At 42.5% G+C, this 22,206-nt stretch overlaps 3 protein-coding genes across 4 annotated transcripts; 1 reads left to right on the forward strand and 2 right to left on the reverse strand.

The window, feature by feature from the left end:
- Positions 1–4,364, reverse strand: cfap157 (cilia and flagella associated protein 157). Of its 2 annotated transcripts, none has more exons than XM_083673149.1 (9): positions 4,185–4,364; positions 3,615–3,886; positions 2,881–3,034; positions 2,390–2,657; positions 2,102–2,232; positions 1,698–1,848; positions 1,268–1,446; positions 943–1,095; positions 1–670 (listed from the first exon to the last, which is right to left on the reverse strand). In XM_083673149.1, exons 1-9 carry the CDS (start codon positions 4,337–4,339, stop codon positions 517–519), a joined length of 1,617 nt encoding a protein of 538 aa, XP_083529275.1. In that variant the 5' UTR covers positions 4,340–4,364; the 3' UTR covers positions 1–516. The 2 variants fall into 2 exon arrangements, with proteins under 2 accessions (XP_083529275.1, XP_083529276.1); XM_083673150.1 differs by having other exon boundaries at positions 1–686.
- Positions 4,365–9,508: 5,144 nt separating this feature from the next.
- Positions 9,509–22,009, forward strand: sh2d3cb (SH2 domain containing 3Cb). Its single transcript, XM_083673718.1, has 10 exons — positions 9,509–9,638; positions 10,715–10,843; positions 11,389–11,807; positions 11,995–12,107; positions 18,453–18,913; positions 19,137–19,252; positions 19,416–19,587; positions 20,017–20,128; positions 20,238–20,444; positions 20,620–22,009. The coding sequence occupies exons 1-10, from the start codon at positions 9,579–9,581 to the stop codon at positions 20,778–20,780; spliced, it is 1,950 nt and encodes a 649-aa protein (XP_083529844.1). The 5' UTR covers positions 9,509–9,578; the 3' UTR covers positions 20,781–22,009.
- Positions 12,265–14,017, reverse strand: LOC310807301 (UDP-glucuronosyltransferase 2A3-like; the record flags this gene model as incomplete). Its single annotated transcript, XM_083673719.1, has 1 exon — positions 12,265–14,017. The coding sequence occupies one exon, from the start codon at positions 14,015–14,017 to the stop codon at positions 12,434–12,436; it is 1,584 nt and encodes a 527-aa protein (XP_083529845.1). The 3' UTR covers positions 12,265–12,433.
- Positions 22,010–22,206: the final 197 nt, after the last annotated feature.

The following is a 22,206-nucleotide window of genomic DNA, read 5'->3' on the forward strand; positions in this document are numbered from 1 at the left end:
CAGTAATGTTCAATAGTCATCCTGCCCTGCACACACAATAAAAGAGCTCCATTGAAGCATTAGAGAGTCATCTAGTTCACTAATATCTGATTGAACAGTGATTAAGTGTGCACTGTTTATCATTTCTTGATCAACATAATGGTCTTTATAAGGAGTAAAAGTAAAATAAAATGCCTGTGTAATTCTGTGCTAATTTCTCCTCATATATTTTACCTAAAACCTACCAATACCATATGATTCATAGTCCTCACTGTGCCTTTGCCATGTATTCTAGTCTTTAAATGAAGTCTGACGGTGTACTCTAATGCAAGTGGCGCTGGGAGGAGCAGCGTTCCTCTGACGTTTGAAAGTAAGTTGTTGCTGCCACCTAATGGCTGAAAACAAAACGGTGCTGATAATAACACTCCAAGCCAAAGAAGTATCAAGCAGTAGTGTAAATATGTATTTTCTGGTGGAAATGTCCAAATAAACTCTGTGACAGCAGCAGAGGGGTCTAAAGCCCAGTGCCAGCACTGCCTATCTGAGGATGGGCTCAGTGGAGCTGCCTCTGGTAGGAGAGGTCTTGCGGGGAGACGGCAAGGTCCCTCTGACAGTGTCACCCAGCAAAGGGGCTAGGCTCTCTAGGCCAGGCGGCTTGGAGGGGCTGGTCTTCTTCTGGGGTGGTGGTTTCCTGAGGAACAAAGGAACTATGGTCACAAAATCAGAGGCTTGACCAAGTCTGATACATGAAACCAATGGCCCTTTGATTTTGTGAATGTATGGCCCAATCAAAATCTGGTTAAATTACCATTAGAGTTTCTTTGAATAGCTATAAAACTGTCTTGATATCTGCTGTGAACTACAACATTTAACAAACACGTACACTAAGGGAAGTGCATCTATTCAAGGGGGATTTTAACACAAATTAAAATAGCAACACACAGTAATATGCAGCTAAATCACCTGTGCAGTCGAAGGCAGGTGTTCTTGGAGAGGGGTCCCATCTTGGACAGTATGCTGCTGTAGTTGTGTGTTTGCCGTGGAACAAGACCCAGGTCTCCGGTCTTGAAGTGGGAAAGGTGGGTGGACTTGAGGAGTGGACAAAGAAGTCCAGATCTACAGAGAGGTGTGGGACAAGAAAAGTGTATGTTGTCATATAAATATAGCAAGTTTAATACAGTGACAGACAGGTAGATAGGAAACATCTTCACTATTGGTCCCTGAGCTGCCATTACAGGAGGTAGAAATGCCATTACAGTAGGTAGGAATGCTGTAGTGAGTAGAGTACCTCTCTGGGTCAGGCCCTGTCTTGAGCTCATGAAGAGAATCTCCCTCAGGGATGAAATCCTTCATAGCAGGCCCTTTCCCCAGCAGAGCAGCAGTGTCAAGGACAGCCATCAGCTTCTGCATCATCTGGTTCCTCCGGACAATAGTCTTCACCTCCGAGTCCTCCTCTTTAGGCACCTCCTGTTAGGGTTGGCCAGGGAATTAGGCCCCAAGCGCTACTGTTAAGTTGCATTTTTAACCGCTAAACAGCTCATTCTAACCACAATGTTAATAACACAACTCCATGTTGAGTAACTAACTTCAAGACATTTTTTGATTAAAGTGAAGACTATTCACTGTGCTGGAGCATGATGAGGAAATCAATGAAAATGTATCAAACTCTTACACCAATACAGTTCTTATCCCACATATTTTTGTATCTGCCTTTATACCTTCAGGGCCTGTTTTAGGGCAAAGGCAGCATCCTGTAGGATGGTCTCCAGCTGTCCTCTTACATCCCTCTCTTCCTCCAGCTCTCTCCTCAGCCTGTCTGCCTCTGCACGGTCTCTACCTGACCACTCCAGCACTAAGGCATGCTCCTCCCTGCACACACCAGGGATGGGCTCAATGCCATTCACAATTGGAATTTGAGGGTAAATTCCAATACAATTCTCCAATATGGAGTATGGGTTAAAAAAAAACAAAGGATGGGATACAGATTTTGAATTGTGATAGTAGGAATAAATCATCTCAATAAATCAGCTCAGACATGATTTAGGTATGTACAGCAACGTGTATAGGAACATAAACAATAACTTAAAAATAACTTTCAGGATTCTGAATGGAACCATCAGACCTTAGCACCTGCGACCCTGTCAGCAGTGCAGTGTGATTCTCCTGCAGTTGTGTATGCTCCTTTTGAGACGTGGCGTACTCCTCCAGCTCAGAGTGCATCTGCTTACACTTCTCTGTCAGCTGGTGGACCACCTTAGGAAATGAGAAGGGTAGACATCGTTTTTTTAAAAGCTCATTCTTATAACAATGAAATAACACTGTAGAGGAAGTCTGCTCCATTGTAGTTCCCATTTTCCTGTCTCGTCATCTCACTTTCGCTCCCTGTCCTCTGTGTCTCACAGTACTGTACCTTCTGGTTGCTGAGATTCTTGCGGGTCATCTGGTTAAGCAGGGGCTCCAGGACCTCCATCTCTCGGCGGAGCTGCTTCTCCACCACCCTGAGGGCCTCGTTCTCCTCCAGCAGCTGACGGCTCTTGTCCGACAGCTGACTGAGCTGGGCCGTCACCGACACGTTCTCGTGGATGGCCCTCATGGTTGTCTCTGGCATCTTCCTGTCCGACACGCGGCGGAACTCTGCCGCCACCGCCGCCACATGCTGCTGCATCTCCTTCTTTAGTCTGCAGGGACAGGGAGAGGGAGGCAACAGAACAAGAGCAGAGGCTCAGTGTCATGGTGGATGAATGACCTAACGCTCGTCGAAAAATAAGGCAAATGCCTTTGAAATGTACCATATTGATGCATTATGTAAAAGTAGAATGCACGGTGATGTCAACTATGATTCGAATACGTTGACTGAAAATGTATGTTTCACTGAAAAGAGGCACTCTGCGTCGCCCAGACCTGTCGTTGTCCAGCACGGCCTTCCTCTCCAGATTGTAGATGACGGTGTGGTGCTCCTGCCTCTGCTGCCCCAGCTGCTCCTCCAAAGCCTCCAGGTGAGCCATCAGCTCTTCCTTCTGCACACGGAACTCCTCTAGGGCGGCCAGCTTACCCGCTGGGAAGGAGAAAGAGGACACTCGTAAAGGGACTGGCCATATAGGATAGTGGCCGTTTCTCAATTGTAAGGAACTCGATTCCTCGTGTCCTCTCCTCTGTCATCCTCTCGCTACTTACTCAAAACGCATCGGATGAGAAGATCTAGGTTCCTCCCCTTAGATATTGTCCAACGATGCTTTAGGAGAAGGAAGCGAGGACGGAGGCGAGGACATGAGGAATCGAGTTTCTAACAATTGAGAAAGGGCCAGTGTGTAGTCTAATCGTGGTGTCACCAGTCCTGGTCCTAGAGAGCCACTGGATGTACAGTATATAGAGCAAAAGCCTGAACACCGTGGAGACAGGCACAGGAACAAGATTGATGACCACTAGACTTGTGATAGTCCCTCTATGTATGGAGATATACAGGATTTAAAAACAGTAGGACAGGGGCAGAAAGGAACAGGTTCAATCTGTCTGAGTTTCAATCCATTTTGAATTGGTTCATCACTTCCACAATCAACCTGAGTGTGAAAGCATGTATTTGTGTCGATGTATATGAAATTGTAATTATTGAGATGGTGTCTTTTTTTTTTTTTTACCAAGCACCATATTTTCTGAGGTGAGGTTTTCTTTGTTCTCCTGTAAGTCTTGGCGGAGTTGACTCAGCTGCAGCTCAAAGGAATCCCTCTCGGCATCTTTGGCTTGCTGTAGTCCCACCAGTCTCTCTGAGAGGCCTGTCAGCTCATCCTCTTTCTGGGCCAGCGAGCGCTTCAGGTACAGCACAATGTCCTTCTTCTCTTTCTCAAGAGTGCAGTACTGAGAGGAGAAGTCCTTCTGTTGCACTTCCAAGTCATCACATTTATGTTGATACCTGCAGGAGAGAAGAAAGACAATAGGTTCACATTCAAAATGGTAAGGGGTCATGTCCTCTTCTTGGAGATGAGCTTCTAATGAAAATTATGTTTATATCCATAGCTTGATTGATTGGTATATTTGATGTGTAGGGACATCGAGGGCAGCATGTCTATAGCTTACAATAATTTGATATAAAAAAAACATTTAAATTTCATAAGTTCAGACTGTTAAAAACTATTCTGGTAGCCAAGCACGTTAAAGCGAATTTGATAAATTTGAAGAACAGTTGTCATTATGCGCAATTCTAGTCTCACTTTTCTAATTGTTCCTCCAGGTCTCGTATCTGCGCCCGGTAAAACTCTTTTCCACTTTCAGACAACGACTCGTCAAAACAGGTTTTGTCTCCAAATCCCATGCCCTCTTTTTTGGTGAATTTATCTCCGCTTTTCTTCCCATTCTTTTTGGGCATTTTTCCGTGAAACTCTTTGCCAGTGAAACTCGATTGCGCTATGTAACAACTTAGCAACAACAACGTTGTTACCAGGGAATGACGTCATGTGTATTCCTGCGAAATCTCAATCCAGTCAAACAGCAACTCATAGTCTACATATAGGATGAACAACTTTTACATGCCACTGGTTTCACAACATATCATCAACTATCTTTAACGTAAAACACATTCAAAAACAACCTGTAAAACAGCTACGATTATATTGATCTGTTCACAAGCCTAGTATCATGGGAAGGTAGGCCTACACTCCTTCATGCATATTCACATTATATTGATGAGAGTAAACTGTAGGGTTTTTTTCGTGCCATAACCCAGAACATGACCTTTGTAATTGTATTAACTAAATACCTACCAAAGAGGCAATAAAGGCAAAACAGCTAAATAAAGTACATTTACAATGATGAATCTCTTTCCTAAAAGGCACTGCTTCTCTCTAGGACAAGCTAACCTCTGTGTCACCCTCCCCCTATCTCTCCCTTCCCCATAACACAGATCACTTCTGTATTGACAGTGTAAAGACGTGAATGGTACATGGTGTTTCCACACAGCTTGGCCAAGAAGTCATGAACCATTGGCTATCATTAACAGTGCCATCCTTGTGTGGTCCTACATAATAATCATTCTGGTTGTGGCAGACACACTGGCTATCATTCCATCATCTCAGTGAGTGATAGCGGTACATTTATGTGGAAATGACGCTCTATGGTCTTGGTTAACTGTATGACAATCAGATTTTTGGGGTTAACTATCATATTCATCAGAAAGTCTCAACGGGAAATGTATGTTGCAATTTAGAGAAAATGACGAAAAAGTCCTACGCTGCTCAGTCTCTCTGAGTCAATCCCACCTTCCACCACTCCCCCCTCAAAAAAACCTGAAATGCATATGTTACCCTCCTGATCATATATTTTGTTTTCTTATTTTGTCATTTGTAAACCATTGGTAATATTGGTTACATTCATGACCATATGTATAAACCAATTCACTGGTTTGGTAGCCTTGACGACAAAGAAAAAATAAAGAAAATGATCACTGAAAACTACAACATAAAAGTTTGTGACACTAAGTAACTAATGGGTGACTGCTGTCATTCGACAGGAGGCCTATGTCAGTAACTACTGATTAAGTGAAATACCTCAGGGTAAAGAGTATGGTTAAGGTCATTGGACGTTTTGTGGGTTTAGGGACTATAATAGATTGCAAAATTTACTATAGAATTGCTATGAAATCATACGTCATACTTCCTCTCTCTCAAGAAAACAGGAAGCACATTTCTGTTGGGTAAAAGCATGCTGTTCATCACACTACTGCACTGCGGGAACTACTGTTGGAGGAGAAGGCTACACTTGCCCCCCACCTAGATGTCAGAAGAACAACGATCATTGGATTTGTATCACTAGACCTCTGAATCCATACCCTGAACCATGAGCAAACGAAAACGGAGTAAGTTGTACTTCTTCTTCATGAATATCACATTTCACACCAATATCACACCAATAGGCTACTATATTTAGAGTGATGCAAGAGTCCTGGTGCTTTGCTAATATGATGAGTCAGGGCAAGGGACTATGCTACTATAGTCTGTCATTGTGATTCTGTTGAAAATAATGTGCTGTATTAACTCTTGTTTCTCTGTCAGTTCACTCATTGTCAACTGTTCCATTTACAAATATACAAGCAGCTTTATATTGAATTGTACACACTACACAATACATAGATGGATCATTGTTTTGTTTCAATACCAACAGCATGTGTACTTAACTCAAAATGGAGACTGGTATACAATGTAAGACTAACTCTTACTGAGACAATGGATGCTTGCTACAGACAACAGAAGTACAGTATGTTTGTTGTAATTACTGGTATTATGTTAGTGTGTAACCTGACGGACAGTTGATTTAAGTCCTTTAAATGAGCATCATTAGGGACCATGGAGTGAAACCACGTACATTCAAAATAATTTAAATGACAGAAATCCCTCTGATACTTTGTAGAAGATAGAGAAATCCACATAACATGGTACTAATGTTACATAATAGTAATATGTGCAGTTTCTTAATTCCTTTCAGTCAAACTCTCTCTATCTGTGGCAAGTACAGTACCATAGTACCCGCTGTGGCTTTACACTTCTCCAAAAAGTAAATAAATGACTATAGGAAAATACAATATCCCACTATTATGTCTATCTATCATTCTCCCCTCACTCTAAACGCCCCCCTAGGGATCCTTATATTTAGAAGAGTGCATACATAATAATAATCTGCTTCAGGTTTTCATACTCTAGTCTAATGGGTCCCTGGGGAAGAAACATAATCAAACAACCAGAGAGTTCAGCTAACAGTTCAAAATAGAATCCGGTGAGGATTTCACCAGGCATGAATATAATAACATTCCATGCATGCTTGAACAAAACACAAAGCATTCCTTTTTCACATGGAAATCATGACTCAAAAACTAAAAAATACTTATCCCACAGACCAGCAATATCAAAAAACAAATGTAAAAGTAATAGTAAAAGTGTATATACATTAATCAGTAACTTTCCCTCCCTCTTCCCAGATTTTAAGTGGTTTTGGAGTCTCTCCAATCTTTCAATCCACCATTCGTCTGACAAGACAGACCCCAAGACGACTTTAAAGCATGATGAGAGCCAGAGTGATTCAACTTTAGAGCACAAAACGGTTGATGACATGGAGGATGCCTGCCTACCCAGTCCAGGCTATGCTCGCTCCTGCGACATGTACACCCACGTAGGGACCGTGCGCCGTAAGGAGAAGCAGAAGGGGTCAAATAAGAAGGGGAGTAGCAAATCTGAGCTGAGCAGAGAACAAAGTCTCTGTAAAACTGGGGACTATGTCAGAGATTCTCCTCTGCTAAGTGCCTTGTCAAATGCTAGTCTCTCCAGTGTGGACAGCAGGCCTTTACCTGGTTGTATAAAAGGCAGAACTCCACCCTTGAAATGTGAGAACCATTCAGATGCCAATGCAGCCATGGTCAGGCCATCCAACACCGCTCGGCTCCCCCCAGTATCAACCACACTCACAGCCGACTTGTATGTGGTGATGGACCCTATAGCTGAGGTACATCACAGCCATGCAGGCGAGAAGACAGAGAGTCAATACTTCATGGGGACACAGGAAACCAGGCCCCCAAAGGATTCAGAGGGGGTAGAGGCACTTGACAGGTGAGAAACTGATTTGTCACACCTTTCATGCAATAAAATGGTCGAGAAGCTGTACAGATCTGTATCATGTACTGTTAGATGCTTCATCATGGGAGCAGCCTATTTAAACATTTTAATTCAAGAGACATACCACTGATTTAAACGCCTGTTACAGTCTGACATTACCGTTTTTGAAGGTCCATTTGGAAAACTACTACTATATTGTCTCGTACCTAAATGGTGGGTTATTTGATTTTAAGAAAATATTTTAAAAGCATTGCAATGGCAAAAGTAAATTCCGAGCAAAGACAGTCATGCGAAAGGTCCCTCCCATCTATTCGGGTTATTGCTCCGGATGGTCCAGTCACTCAGTTAGCAGTCCAGTCTAGTCCAGTCCAGTCCAGCGCAATGACTTGAACGAAACTTGGGAAATATACTGGTCAATTCCTTCTCGAGTCGTTAAAATAAATGGGATTAAGGTAAGGTTCTACATTATTGCTTTCGAAATGATAACTAGTAAAATGGTAGCTATCTCATGATGGATGTTGTGAAAGTTTATGTTTATGATCAGAAGTTGACTCGCCAAGGGCATAGGTTTGTTTATTGCTGTCTACATACAGAATACATTCATTGTATCAGTCGTAGCGGCATACTGTAACAACATTGTAACGGTCTTGCTTAGGCACTCTGCAAAAGTTGCTGTCAACATGATATTTATTACAACAGTAGGCTACATTTTGTCTTGAAATGGCTTCATGTTATCACCCTCAGAAGTATATTTAGATTTTCATGGACCATAAATAAACACTATTGAGTTGGTATGAAATGTCGAACATTAAACATACCCTGAGCTCTCAGTTGAATGCATTCTAGTAGCTGTTTGTCATTTGGGGAGTCTGGGAGCTGGGTGTTATGTAACACATTGCTAAAGGAATTGTGACATTTATTTCACCTATTTTATTATTGAGGCGGACCGGTGCTTTCTGTCCTGATGTCGACAGTTAGGGTGAGTGAGCTGCTTCAAAGCTGGTGGCTAACAGACAGGACATTAATAGAGCCTTTAAAAATGATAATCTTCATCTGGGGAAACCCACCCAGCCAAGCACAGGGAGGGTCCCTGGATTATGGATCACAGTGAATTGGCAGAAGAGTTTTGTTTTATATGTAGGAACAATTAAGTATATGATATCAGGTTATTCTAGCCAGTTAATGACATAGTATACCTCTGCTTTCTGCTGGTGTATTTTCCATTGTTGTAGAGGGGGACCCCTGTGTGTGTGTGTGTGTGTGTGTGTGTGTGTGTGTGTGTGTGTGTGTGTGTGTGTGTGTGTGTGTGTGTGTGTGTGTGTGTGTTTCTGATTGTTTGTGAATGTATCTTTAGCTGGAGAGAATCTGTGGGAATTGGTTGCCTGTGAGGAATGGTATGTGGGGGAGGATCAGGAGCAGCTGAACTTGAATGTTGTGCGTGTACGAGATGTACGAGTTTTTGGGAACAAGAGGTCAAGTCTCTTGACAGTACTCGTGGAAGTACGCACCATGCTAAGGAATAGCAGTGTTACCAAAAATGTTCAACACTTTCACAAGCTCCATACTGTACATTCCTTAAGTCTCCTGTGAACGTTTGTTATTGTGTAGTGTGGTAGGCAGTTGCTGGGTGTTGTCATATTAACACAGAACTTGGAGGTATTGCAGCTTTTAACTCCTATTAAAATGTTATGTAACACTTCCCCCATTCGAAGTAAAGAGGATGCAGCTAGAAGTCATGGGAAAGATCAGCACATTTTGTCCTTGTTGCTATGTTTTCCTGTCATCTGGTAGTGTGGTTATGATTATACATACACACACTGGCATCGAAAACAAACATGTAAAAAACACTAGGACCTATTAACGTATACATACACACACGCACGCACGCACGCACACGCACACACACACACACACACACACACACACACAGAGGAATAAGGCACTGAATGTTGTGTCATCATGATGAAGAAAATGAAATATTCATTCTAAAATTAAAGATTATTTCTGATGCTTTTCCCTCTCTTTAGCCAGTTGGATCCCATGGATAGCAGTGGTGAATACGTGAAGGTAAGACTGTCTACCTCTTTCTCATTGACTAACATGAGATGGAATATGATGGAGACAGCAAGAGTGGACAGCAAGGGTTCTGGGGGAAATTCTCTCAGAAACGTGTGAGTGTAGAGCTAAAGAGCTGCCTAGTTGTTGCTGAAAAACAGAAAACTGTGTTTTTCTTTTTTTTGTGGAATCCCCTCTATAGCGGTGTTTATTTGAAACCAGGAGAACCCTGGGGAGTGTCCTGTGTGCACAGTGGTCAAGCTCTAATTGAATTAGGATTGGTGACATAAAAGAGTTTGGGAATTCAGCCCATTCCTGCGGAATAGTTTCAAGTCAGCAGGGTTACCCTGGGCAACAGAGCAAGATCTGGATACGACTGGATGTGACCTGAGAAAGGTGGATGGAGAGTGGGAAGAAATTCCGCTGCATGGACATATAATTGAAACCCCTCAAACTTGACAAACACACAGTTACAGTATCTCAATCTCAGCACATGGTATGGTAATAGCATGAAAGCTATTACGTTTCTCCCGAGGTCTATACAGTAGGTTTCTTTGTTTTGAAGTGTTATTGGACCACTGCCAGTACTGATTCATGGTCCCATGGGACAGACCACTAAATAGAGAAGGGGGGGGGGGCTGATAAAAACAACATGTCACCTAGATGAAGCGCTGGGAACAGTAGTTAGGAGCAGTGGATCAGCCCACTTAGAGAATTCCCAGAACAGTTATTTAACTGGTGACTGGAGGTTGCTTGATATATTGTATCTGGTGGAATCTGTGTAAAGAGGTGAGCTTCACTGATTGATGGCTGAGTTGCACAATGATGTTACCCTGACAACCTGCCCAAGACTGCACTCGGGTGTCAGTGCGATGCCAGTGTGGGAATGCCAGACTTTTCCTCAACACTCCCTGCGTCAGACAGTCTATCTCACAACAGACTAGGCTACAAAAGGGACCAGCATCGACTCTCGGGTGCTGACTCAAGATAACAGTTTTCTCAAGGAGCTTATGAAATTGATTTAGACACATCTTCTATTCTTGTTTGGACTCTAATTTTTATAGTCGCATCTTATGCCTTTTTTAAAGTTCTCCAAGGAGAAGTTCTGGTTGGATGCCCCGTCTGAGAAACTGCATAAGGAGCTGGAGGAAGAGCTGAAACTGTGCAGCAGCAACCTGCAGAGCCATGGCTGGTACCATGGTCAAATACCCTGGGAGGTCAGACACACACACACACACACACACACACACAGACACACACACACACACACACACACACACACACACACACACACACACACACACACACACACACTGACACACTCTCACAACCACACTCACTCTCTCTCACACACACACACACACACACACACACACACACACACACACACACACACACACCTCTTTAAACAAATACAGTAAATGCTATTTTAGTTATCACATTTTAGTGATCACATTTGCTTTGATTTATTTCCTGATTCTATACAATGGGATAGAGGAGGATAGGAGGGAGCACTCTGACAAGCTTGCGGGGGGTTTTCAGTCTCTCACATATTCCATTGATCTATGTCTGCACCTTTGAAGATTCATATGAAGATTCATTCATTCTTTCAGCATTTTTTTTTTCTTGCAGCTCATTTTAAGTATTATTTCAGCCATTACCTTTTGTCGTTCAAAAATGGTATGATTTATGAATATCCGAATATGATATAAACAATATATTATTCCTATCTCTCCTTCTCTACTGTGTCTATGATTGGCAGGTGTCAGAGACTCTTGTGGTGCATCAAGGGGATTTCCTCATCAGAGACTCTCTCTCCAGCCAGCGAGACTATGTGCTCACATGCCACTGGAACCACAGCACCCTACACTTCTTAATCAGCAAAGTCCTGGTCAAGTCCAGTGAGGCTTACACCCGGGTCCAGTTCACCCTGGAGGGGGAAGCCTTTGACTCTGTCCAAGCACTGGTACATTTCTATGTGGGGAACAGGACAGCTTTGACTCAGCAGAGTGGAGCCCAGATCCATAGTCCCATCAACCGTACACTGCCACTGCGCTACCTGCAGGCTGCGTTCTGTCTGGCTAGCTCTAAAAGAGGACTGGTGAGCTCTCCCTCCTGTCAGAGAGGAGTACTGGTCAAGAGCCGGAGCGGAAATGTAACGGAGAAGATCTTCCCATTGAGGTGAGATTGGATTGTTCACTGTCCTCCTCTCTTTTGGCCATAATGTCACTTTAGCCCTGTTTATTGTCATCCTGTACTTTTAAGGATACAAATGATAGATATGGTTTGAATATGTATATTGTCAACAAAAGGTGAAACAGTGTGTGTGTGTGTGTGTGTGTGTGTGTGTGTGTGTGTGTGTGTGCAGTCCTTCCACTGTTCACCACATGGAGCCAGTCAGGAGCTGTGGCCTCAGCTTGGATCAGATCCAACCCTTGTCGTCAATTGGAGAATCCCCTCTCTCTCCACCACCCAACACCAGTGAGTTTGATAAGCTATGGTTCAGTTTTATTGTTTTGCCAAACATCATCAGCAATCCTTTAAAAAAAACAAAAAACACGCACAGTATCATACTGAAGCACATTTCTTCAGCATGGTTACTCTCTGACAGTGCAAAAATGTTGAGATGTTGCCAAAATCAACTGGATTATTTCAAATGGTCTTTCTAAACATTCAACTTTATCATCACTGCTATTACATAGCAAAAAAATTACTCGATGTATCAAATTATATTTCTATTCGTTTGTTGATATAATCTCTTGATTTACAAATTGATGATATTATCTGATATTCAGAACGTCATCACATCATTCATTTTTCACTTTCCTTCCACAAAACACTTTTCGCCACAAAAACTTAATAGCTAAAATGCATAGCAGCAGTATAAGCAACACAACTGCCAGCAAAGTGGCGATGACATCAACAGAATGGTATTGAATCCAGGACATCTTATTGGCATGTGTCCGTAAATGAGGAGCCCCTTTATGCCTCATCACATACTCGATCCAGAACATAGCACGGTCCAGAGGCTTCATTGGCTGGTCCCTGTGCAGCTTGGAGAGCCTCTGCATGTTCTCCCTATAAGACGGCTCATTGAGCACTGCCTTCACCCCCTCTAAAAAGATGTCTCTGTCAACCGTGGCAATGTCCACTACCTTGGCAACTCCCCTCACCTTCATCCTGGAAAGGTTATCCGGTTGGTCAAACATCAGAGGAAGGCCAACTATGGGAACACCGTGGTAAATGGCCTCCTGAAGTCCATTGGTGCCCCCGTGGGCCACCAAGGCTCTGGTCTTGGGGTTTCCCAAGAGGTCGTTCTGCGGAAGCCAGTCCACCAGTAAGGTGTTGTTTCCCAGAGTCGAGGGTCTCTTCCCAGTGTGCCTCCAGATGACCTTCTGAGGCAGTTGTGCAAAAGCAGCGGCGATGTCTTCCGCAATGTCCTCTGGGAGCTGTCCCACTAATGTCCCCAAAGACATCATGATGACCCCGTGGTCTCCAGAGCTCTGGACAAAGTCCTCCATGTCCTGGGGGAGGGGCTTGGAAGGTTTGCACTGGAAGCCGCCCATATAGACCACGTTTGGCATGGTGGGACGCGGAAACTCAAAAGTAAAATCATTCCTCATGAGCCAGATGTCGGCGTCCTGGAACAGCGACATGTAGTGTATGTCAGGGCCAAAATAACGATGGACGAACGGTATGTAATGAGGGTCTATGACGTAAATGACTTGCCAACATGTAAAACAATAAAACAGGACATTTTTTACTCTTTGAAGAAAAGTCATCTTGTCTGTCAGCTCTGCTCCAGGGACTGGGACATATGAAAGTGGTGAGGGGGCGATGGCATTATGACCCTCTCCTTGGATTGACCACCTGACGTTGAAGACTAGAGGGAGACCGAGGCGGTGAGCCAGCAATGTCCCTGCACCAATGGCAGGGTCCGTCAGAACCAGGTCATACTTGCTGTCTTTGAAAGATTTCATCAGCTCAGCATCTTCAAAAATCTGAGTCATCATCGTAATCATATCCCTGTGTAACTTATAGAACCCTTTTACTATTTCCATCTCCAAACTCATACGAGACCAGAAAGGCTGACCCTCCCTTTGGATATTCAGTAGTCTAGTCACAAATGAGCCGAATAATTTCTCATCAAGTCCACCACCAGGGGAAGGGATGGTGACACACGTATAGTGAGGGGACTTCTCCTTGATGTACCAGTTGGTTGATGGCCGAACCACTGTGATAGTGTGGCCTCTGGAATGCAGCTCTTCGACAAGGACTTTCATGTTCACCCAGTGGCTCCCATCCAATGGGAACACCAGGACTTTCCCCCCATAGACATTAGGCAGAGTAAAGAGCAGCACAGCAACTGTGAGGAGGGTTGGTGCATGCATCTCTTTGGCCTCTTTGGTCAGAAGATACAAGGGAGACACAGTTACTGCAGTTACAGAGCAACTTCATCTCTCATTTCCTCTGAGATTCCCACACCTTTATTAACCCCTTTATTTATTTTATTTAACTTTTATTTTATCTTGGTCTCCCATTGAGACCAAGGTATCTTTTACAAATGAGCCCTGCATACACACAGTTTACAAATGTACATAATAAAATACAAAATGACAACATTATAAAACACAATCAAGAAAAACAAACACATTTTTCAACAAAGAGGCCCTAATTAAAACTTTAAACTGCCCAAGTGGCACCAGAGCAACCAACTGAACACTCTTCAGATTGTTCCAGCAGTGAGGTGCACCACAACTAAAAGCGGATTTACCCAATTCAGTGGAGATCCGAGGAACCTCAACAGTTAACCGACTCTTAGAATGAGTTCATTGATGTTCTTGTATTTCAGTAATGAGGTTAGGTAAGGTGGGAGTTCATGCAGGAGGGCTCTATACACAAAACCAAATTGTCAAACCAAATGCCCAGGTCAGATTAAAATTGTGTCAATGACTCCGCAATCATTATCTATTTTTTAATCAATTTTTTTGTATAACACATATCAATTATAATATTTCTTAACATCTTAAAATTGTTGTGGAGAAGTGTTTTTGTTTTGTACCATTTGTGCCATTTTTGTGTCTCAGTCAAGAACACTCTTGTCTTAGTTTAACCATTTATTGATCACAACACATACATGTACAGTATGTTTATACTGTATCATGGCAGGGAGCCCATACATCTATCATCTATAAATACAGACTGAGCAGAACCAAAGCTGGTGGAGGCTGGGGGCGGTGGTGGGAAAAACACAATTGTAACAACCAACAGTACCAGCAGCAATATTGTAGGCTACAGAGAGGTAACATGATTGTGTCGGGTGCATACAGCTGATCTGTCACCGTACAGTGTCCTGCCTGAACTAAGATCCCTCCATGAATTTCAACTGGCAAATTCCATTTAGAGCGTATGGGAGGTTCAACATCTCATAAGCAACCTGCTTTGCTTTCAACCTACGAAATAGCTCTCATAAACCTCACAAAAAATGATCTCCTCAATCATTCTCTTTCCAATTGAAGTTATTGTGATAAGAAATTGTTTCAAAAACCTAACCTAACCCTACATTACATTAATGTACATTACAATACAGTACAATACATTACATTAAGTTTTAAACTTCCATGACTTGTTACTTTGAACTTTTTATTTGTAACATTAAACTTACCAAATTTAGCGAGATGCACAAGTAGTCTTAAATCCAACCCAATGCTTTGCCAACATCCTTAAGAGCAGCGATTCAACTCACAACATCTCAGTTAGCAGTACTGTGGGGCTGTGAGCTGGAGTAACTTGTTTAGCCACTCCTGTGGTGCAAAGTTCACAGGTTGTGGCACGTAGCGGAACACTGTAATTGCACAGGCTCTGTTAGACTAACGTGCCTGCTGTTTATGAGGGAAGGTTCAGACATGCGCAACACTTTGGTTAGGGGTTGATGAATCGAAAATAGACTTTTCAGGAATATATTTCAATTGTTCATTGTGAATGTTAATGTCTCCATTGGAAATAACTGTGTGGAATGCATTGATTGGTTGTTTTCACAGACCCAGATGAGATATAATTAAGCTTAGTCGGCTTAGGGGCTTAGTTCTGTTTTTTCATGAACACCAGCTCACCTCGGATTACATTAGTACAATAGTAGCTGCTGCATTCTGGTAGATAATATCACCATAATCAAAAACTGGCATGAAAGTTGATAGTTGCACAATCTGCTTCCTGAACAATCAACTTTTATCCAGTGCTTGATTATGGTGATATCATCTACCAAAATGCAGCAGCCACTACTCTTAAAATCTACCATAGCTTTATCACAGGTGATAGTTTTAATATTCATCATTACATACTTTATCAAAAGGTTGGTTGGACCTCATTAAAATCTCTTAGATCTCTTCATTACTTGTACTTAAGCCCGACTGCATAAACCTCCAACTTACCTAACCTCATTATTAAAATTCAAGAACATAAATGACCTAACCCGTTCTCAGAGTTGGTTAACTTTGGTTGATTTTTGTATTGAACTGTATTGTATTTTGTTTTTCTCACCTGCAAAAGAGGCCTTGGTCTCAGTGTGTTTCCCCTGTACAAATAAAGGTTAAATTAAATAAATAAAAAAACATAAATTTGATCTGTGACTCAAAATGTTGATTTTAAATGCAGACTGTGTTTTAGAATGATGATTATTAACCATGGTCCAGGAACAATATTTCAACTAAATAGCATTTTAATCATGACTCATTATAATTTGGCTTCATAGACATATGTATATACAGTTGAAGTCGGAAGTTTACATACACTTAGGTTGAAGTCATTAAAACTTATTTTTTAACCACTCCACAGATTTCATGTTAACAAACTATAGTTTTGGCAAGTCGGTTTGGACATCTACTTTGTGCATGACACAAGTAATTTTTCCAACAATTGTTTCCAGACAGATTATTTCACTTATAATTCACTATATCACAATTCCAGTGGTTCAGAAGTTTACATACACTAAGTTGACTGTGCCTTTAAACAGCTTGGAAAATTCCAGAAAATTATGTCATGGCTTTAGAAGCTTCTTATAGGCGAATTGACATCATTTGAGTCAATTAGGTGTGTACCTGTGGATGTATTTTAAGGCCTACCTTCAAACCCAATGTCTCTTTGCTTGACATTATGGGGAAATCAAAAGAAATCAGTCAAATCAGTCAAAAAATTGTGGACCTCCACAGGTCTGGTTCATCCTTGGGAGCAATTTCCAAACGCCTGAAGGTACCACGTTCATCTGTTCAAACAATAGTACGCAAGTATAAACACCATGGGACCACGCCTCTTAGAGATGAACGTACTTTGGTGCGAAAAGTGCAAATCATTCCCAGAACAACAGCAAAGGACCTTGTGAAGGTGCTGGAGGAAACAGGAACAAAAGTATCCATATCCACAGTAAAACGAGTCCTATATCGATATAGATCTTACTTTTTGGAGAAATGTCCTCTGGTCTGATGAAACAAAAATGGAACTGTTTGACCATAATGCCCATTGTTATGTTTGGTGGAAAAAGGGGGAGGCTTGCAAGCTGAAGAACACCATCCTAACCATGAAGCCTGTCATCAAGTTGTCAGGGTGCTTTGCTGCAGGAGGGACTGGTGCACTTCACAAAATAGATGGCATCATGAGGAAGGAAAATGATGTGGATATATTGAAGCAACATCTCAAGATATCAGCCAGGAAGTTAAAGCTTGGTCGCAAATGGGTCTTCCAAATGGAAAATGACCCCAAGCATACTTCCAAAGGAGGCCTACAAACCTGACTCAGTTACACAAGTTCTGTCAGTAGGAATGGGCCAAAATTCCACCAACTTATTGTGGGAAGCTTGTGGAAGGCTACCCAAAACATTTGACCCAAGTTAAACAATTTAAAGGCAATGCTACCAAATACTAACTAAGTGTATGTCAACTTCTGACCCACTGGGAATGTGATGAAAGAAATAATAGCTGAAAGAAATAATTCTCTCTAGAGTAGTAGATACTAGACATTTAACATTCTTAAAATAAAGTAGTGATCCTAACTGACCTAAGACAGGGAATGTTTACTAGGATTAAATGTCAAGAATTGTGAAAAACTGAGTTTTAATGTATTTGGCTAAGGTGTATGTAAACTTCCAAATTATCATTAGTCATGATTAAAATGCTATTTTGCTCACACCCATCATGTTGTTTGTAGATAAGCCCTGCGTCCAATGCACCTCAAGTTCAAGGGCACACTATTGTGTAACCTACAAGACGCATTGTATTACACCCTGTAAACAAGGTCCTGGTAGGTAAACAGGGGAAAGGTGAAGATAGCATGCTGCCTATGACTGTGCTTTACCTTGTATTAATGACCAAAAACTGTGTCTTAAGTGAGAAGTTATGGCTTGTCAAAAGCCGCAAAAGACAGGAATTTCTAAATGAGCACCACCACCCATAACTTACCTGTGCATAAACAAGGCTTTTCAGCAAAATACCTGCTAGTAGTGCTGTATGTGGCTCTACTGTACCTCAAACAATATGTACAATGTGTCCGGGCAGGTTGTTAGGATTCAAATCTTCGAATAAGAGTAAAGAATGCACTCAGCCAATTACAGGCAACTATATACTGGAAATCCTGTAGACTGAATACAGTGACAGGTCATGCTACAATGGTCCAGATCTCTGTATTTTTTCAATGTGTAACTAAGCTTAATGAGAATAATCCACTGATAATGTTGAATTGCATTCTTTTCTGCGACAGTACTTGTAAAAAACACCATGAGAAATGAGGTATAGACTGATGTAGTCTGATGTTAATCATGTTGTGTGTCCTCTACAGTCACCCAGAACAGGAGCCTGTGTGGCAGCAGAGTTCCGAGTGTGGCTCCCTCCCCATCTGTCTCCAGACGTTCCTGTGGAGCCCAACCCTGCCCCTCCCCCAACAACAACACCCCCGACACACAACGGACCATCAAGACCCAGGCCTCGCCAACCCACAGCTATCTCACTACAGACACAGGGAACAGCTACAGCGAGCTCTACCCTGCCCCACCAGCTCAGAGCTATGTGGAGAGACTCTGTGCGGAGGAGGGGTTGGGTGTAGGCCCAGTGAATGGGAATGTGTATTTTGTTCCTGTGTTAGAGACAGTGTCTGCCTTCAGACCCAGTAGGTACCAGTCTACCCTGATGCCCAAGGAGAACAAACCCCTGGAGATGGGCTTTCTGAGGAGGGTGAAGGAGCTGCTAGCTGAAGTGGATGCTAAGACAGCAGCTAAACACATCACCAAGGCTGACTGCGTGGTACGGGCGCACGCTCACACATGCATGCATGCACACACACACACACACACACACACACACACACACACACACACACACGCACACACACACACACACACACACGCGCACACACACACACACACACACACACACACACACACACACACACACACACACACACACACACTCACATGTACAAACACACATCCCCAACAACATTACCTGTATACCATTGGGTCCTCAGATTGCCAGGATATTGGAGGTGACTCCAGAGATGCAAAGAAGGATGGGGGTATGCTCAGGGATGGAGCTCCTGACCCTCCCACAAGGCCACCAACTCCGTCTGGACCTGCTGGAAAGGTGAGGACAGGATCTATGATGTGCGAGTGAACGTCATAAAGTGAAAGAAAAGCGCTTTCCTCTCCACTTTCAGATTATGTTCTGTTCTGACATTTCGATCATTTTAGTCACCAAATAGTTTTAAAGTTCTAATGTTTTTGTCTGCGCCTTCTCCATCCCATAGGTTCCAGACCATGTCCATCATGTTAGCCGTGCATGTGCTGGGCTGCACAGGCAGTACTGAGGAGAGAGCTGCCCTGCTACACAAAACCATCCAGATGGCCGCTGAACTCAAGAGCAACCTGGGCAACATGTTTGGCTTCGCTGCCATCATGAGAGCATTAGAGTTACCACAGGTACTACACATACTAACTATTACATATGAAATGGAAAGAGTTTGGTAGCGAGCCAGGTACAGCCAGTCACGGGTATTTGAAAGTAACTCATTTACATTTACATTTATGGCGTTTAGCAGACGCCTTTATCCAAAGCGACTTACAACAAATACATTTGTTTAAGTAAGTGAATCATTTATCCATCAGTCATCATAAGATAAAGTAATCAATGCTCGGACCAGGGGCCATAGGCAGTCACAATGCTAGAAAAAAATATAGATTAACAGGAGAGAAACTTGTACAGGGGGGTAGTGGGGGTGAAGAGGTCATTAGGAGAACTCATTGACAGTATTATGTACTGTAAGGTCTAATGGTGGCAAATGCATAGGCCTAAGCTATGTTGTACTGTGTGTAGCATGATTTGACAATTTGTTTCCTTTTCCCCCTCAGATCTCGCGGCTGGAGCAGACGTGGATGATGTTACGCCAGCGACACACAGAGGGCGCCATCCTCTATGAGAAAACGCTAAAGCCTTTCATGAAGAGCATGAACGATGGGAAAGGTATCCTATTGTGTCCCTTAAAGAGTGGTGAATGCACACTTTGGCTTCGGTCGGAGTATCTGTCAGTGTCAATGCAGTGCTTAATGAACCCCTCTTTCCCCTTTTTAAGAGAGCTGTCCATTATCAAACACATCGTTCCCCCATGTGGTCCCACTTCTGTCCCTCCTGGAGAAAAGTGTGGCGGTCGGGGAGGGGGTGGAGCCGTGGGAGACAGTGGAAGCAGGGGTGGATGTGGTGATGAGTCATCTGGGGGCGGCACGTACCATCGCACAGCTGGGGGGGATCTACTGTACCAATGCAGAGACCAAATTACAGGGTAAGGGACAGGGGGTCTATGTCAACAAATCCAAACCATGTTCAGATATTAGGCATTGTACTGAAATGATGTTGTATTCATGTCCTTGTATGAAAATCTAAATGAGATTGCATGGATACGTATCTTCATTCTGAGTGAGGCTTCTGATGTTGAGCTGTGTGTCGTGCACTTGCAGGGTTCCTGGAGCACACTGAGGTTCTGGAGGTCTTCCTGACAGAATTCCAGATGAGGTTACTTTGGGGGAGTCGGGGGGCAGAGGGAAACCAAGCTGAACGCTACGCCAAGTTTGACCAGGTGTTGACTGCTCTGTCCAACAAACTGGAGCCCCCCATCTAGCACCCTGGCCTTTAACCTTTATCATTATTGGACTCTGTGGAATGGGCTCCAATCTTCTCTTTCTCACCTGAAATGACAAGCAACTCCAGTCCACTGATATGAAGGGAGAAGATGGTCTGAACAGTTCTCTTGAGAGATACCTTTTAGATACAGGGACAAGTGAAATGGGAAAGGTTGGATGTGAAAATAATAGATACAAATCAAAATTCCATGTTCAGTATTTTCAGTTGGCACAAGGAAAAGGAATGTACACTATGGTGAATAGTACTAAGCTGTGTCCTGTTTCCTAAGTCAAGTTACTGATGCTGCTTTGTCTCTCCACTGACTTACATAGACAGTTTCAGATGGCCAGTCCAAGGATGTTGCTGCCCCTTTCAATATCAAATACCACTGTTTTGTAAAGCTAGCATTCTTATGAAGACCAAAGTCTCTCCCCACTTCTGATAATACCTACTCAATGAGGCTGTGCCTTATTTATAAGAGACTGTAAGAAGCAGCGATTTTGTCATGTTTTGCTCAGTGTTAATAAATGCTTGGTCTTACATGTTATATATTGTATGCCTGCTTTAAAGGCTGTGCCTTACTTTTTAGACTGTTACAATAAGTGAATTTAGTCTATGAGTCTATTATTCAGTATCACTAAATGTAAATGTGAATTTGTCACATTAATTACGGTACACATATATGACAAAGTTTAAATCAGAATGTACCTCAATCACAGGCTGTTATAGTCATCATTACCTAATGAAAAACATATTGTCACATCATGATTGATCGTCTGGATAGTAACTCATGCTGTATCATCACTTACGTTAAGTAAAACATTTCATTTAATGAAACAAAAATAACTTATTTGTTGGTTAATGTAGGCAGATATGATTTTAATATTCTAACTGGGGAAATCACTTAAATGACTGTGTTGATTTCCTTTTTTTTTTTTTATAGTTCTGATGGGAGACTGCTATGTCATATGTCATTACTGATACTGTACAGTGATAGTGAACTTACTTTGATGACTTGACAATAAATGTACGTAACTGTGTTTTATTATTGATTTCATTTTGTCCTTAATCATATCAAGCTTTTGTAACATAGGGAATTGTTTTGATATCTGGGTTAACAACTTACTGTAGCACGTCATACTGTCGCACTGGTATTGATTTTAAAGTGGCAAATTATCAAATGATGTACAGTAGTCTATTTGGAATGTATAACAAGATTCAAGATGCAGTAGGCCAAGTAATGTTATGTAATTAACTAGTTGACAACAATTAAAATTCATATTTCCATTTACCTCATTTTATTAAGAATGGATGATCTGCTCTTCAAGCACACACTCAGGCACGCCCACCCACACACACACACACACACACACACACACACACACACACACACACACACACACACACACACACACACACATCTC

Source organism: Argentina silus, assembly GCF_951799395.1.
Source record: "Argentina silus genome assembly, chromosome: 7".
Classification (NCBI taxonomy): domain Eukaryota; kingdom Metazoa; phylum Chordata; class Actinopteri; order Argentiniformes; family Argentinidae; genus Argentina; species Argentina silus.

What these genes read in the sequence shown, in the direction of transcription:
- sh2d3cb (XM_083673718.1), top strand. Translation starts at nt 9,579, where the DNA reads ATGCTTTTCCCTCTCTTTAGCCAGTTGGATCCCATGGATAGCAGTGGT. An exon ending in CTCTCCACCACCCAACACCA is followed by an intron (nt 12,108 to 18,452) that starts GTGAGTTTGATA and finishes TGTCCTCTACAG; the next exon opens with TCACCCAGAACAGGAGCCTG. An exon ending in GAGCATGAACGATGGGAAAG is followed by an intron (nt 20,129 to 20,237) that starts GTATCCTATTGT and finishes CCCCTTTTTAAG; the next exon opens with AGAGCTGTCCATTATCAAAC.
- cfap157 (XM_083673149.1), bottom strand. Translation starts at nt 4,339, where the DNA reads ATGCCCAAAAAGAATGGGAAGAAAAGCGGAGATAAATTCACCAAAAAA. An exon ending in CTCAGAAAATATGGTGCTTG is followed by an intron (nt 3,035 to 3,614) that starts GTAAAAAAAAAA and finishes TCTCCTTCCCAG; the next exon opens with CGGGTAAGCTGGCCGCCCTA. An exon ending in ACAGGGCCTGACCCAGAGAG is followed by an intron (nt 1,096 to 1,267) that starts GTACTCTACTCA and finishes ACCTCTCTGTAG; the next exon opens with ATCTGGACTTCTTTGTCCAC.